General features: G+C 36.2%; 1 protein-coding gene across 1 annotated transcript in view; it reads left to right on the top strand.

The window, feature by feature from the left end:
- LOC107756303 (homer protein homolog 1-like) overlaps window positions 1-1,245 on the top strand; it is a 15,706-nt gene that overhangs the window by 1,854 nt on the left and 12,607 nt on the right. Inside the window, exon 2 of the mRNA XM_016573340.1 lies at window positions 528-620. Coding sequence (XP_016428826.1) covers window positions 528-620 — 93 coding nt within the window. The remainder of the gene's footprint in view (window positions 1-527; window positions 621-1,245) is intronic.

Raw genomic sequence — 1,245 nt, 5'->3', positions numbered from 1 at the left:
TTTTCTCAAAAAAAAAAAAACCCTGCTGTAAACCTTCTCTCTCTGAGATGTATTCACTCAAGATCTGATGTTTAAACATTATTAATGGAACACCATGGTCCATAGCCCTGACCCAAAAGTTTACAGAAACCTTCCTGCTGGATATTCAGAGGGAAATGCTGCAGTCCTTCTAGAGCTCTGGAAGCTTTAATGGGAGCAGTCTATATTGGGAACTGTGACCATTGCTCCTTTTTTTAGCAGAGATACAGCATATCCACCCTAGAATAGTTCATCCATTTAAACACATAAACATGATATCCTTATTTCTGTCTCTATATTATACATTAAAAAGTCAAGAATGAATAGTCACAAGCATCAGGCTTTATTTAGCTAGCTTGACCATCAAGACTTTCTTGGTCGAATAAACTTCAGCAGAAAGATCATGCTGGTTGATGTGCTCCATCAGCTGGACCAGCGAGACCAGCACCAAGCTAGCAGTCACTAAAAATTCACTTAATGTGATGATTAAAACCTGTTTCTCTTCTCAGTTTGCAGATAAATTTTCAGAGTACAAGGAAGCAGCCAGGATGGCCAAGGAGAAGTCTCTAGAAAAGATGGAGCTGGCAAGTTCGCCCTCTCAGGTATGTCCTGTAATGTCTGGAGGGTGGTCCTGTTGCATATTGTGTTTACATGGAATGAAGTTCGCTTGAATAATCTGTTATTCAAAACCATCATTCGAAACCTCTCAAAATTGTCATTCAAGGAGAAAATATACAGTAATAGTAAAAATCCTAATCCGTAATTGTTTTTTGCAATCAGTATATTTTCCATTTACGATTTATTCTTATCAGTATTGTCTAACCAGTAGAACAATGACCAAGACTAAAAGCAGCCAAATGTATAAAACATCATAAACCCGTGTTTTTAGGCAAGGACCAGACATAAAAAATGTTTAATGGGACTGAATTTGTATTTAACGTGATTACAGGTGCTCCCAAATATGATCTTAATAAAAACGTTAGAAATTGATAATTAGGCTATATAACGTTTCCTTTCCACGTTTATTCAAACAGCGAATAAATTATATATAGAAAGTGACATTATCACTAACATTGATCTATCGCGAATTTAAGCACTCTCAAAACAACAAAACTATCGTTATAATCACTGAAACTGTATACACTGTGAAATGAATCTCTTACTTACATTGTACGTCCATCTGCGCTTTGTTGTTTATGATGAGAGAATTCGCAAGAGTCCGGAATT

The sequence above is a fragment of the Sinocyclocheilus rhinocerous genome, unplaced genomic scaffold (assembly GCF_001515625.1).
Source record: "Sinocyclocheilus rhinocerous isolate Xijiao unplaced genomic scaffold, SAMN03320098_v1.1 scaffold1043, whole genome shotgun sequence".
NCBI classification, from domain to species: Eukaryota; Metazoa; Chordata; class Actinopteri; order Cypriniformes; family Cyprinidae; genus Sinocyclocheilus; species Sinocyclocheilus rhinocerous.
The sequence above is the reverse complement of the archived record's forward strand: the minus strand, read 5'-3'. Positions and strand labels throughout refer to the sequence as shown.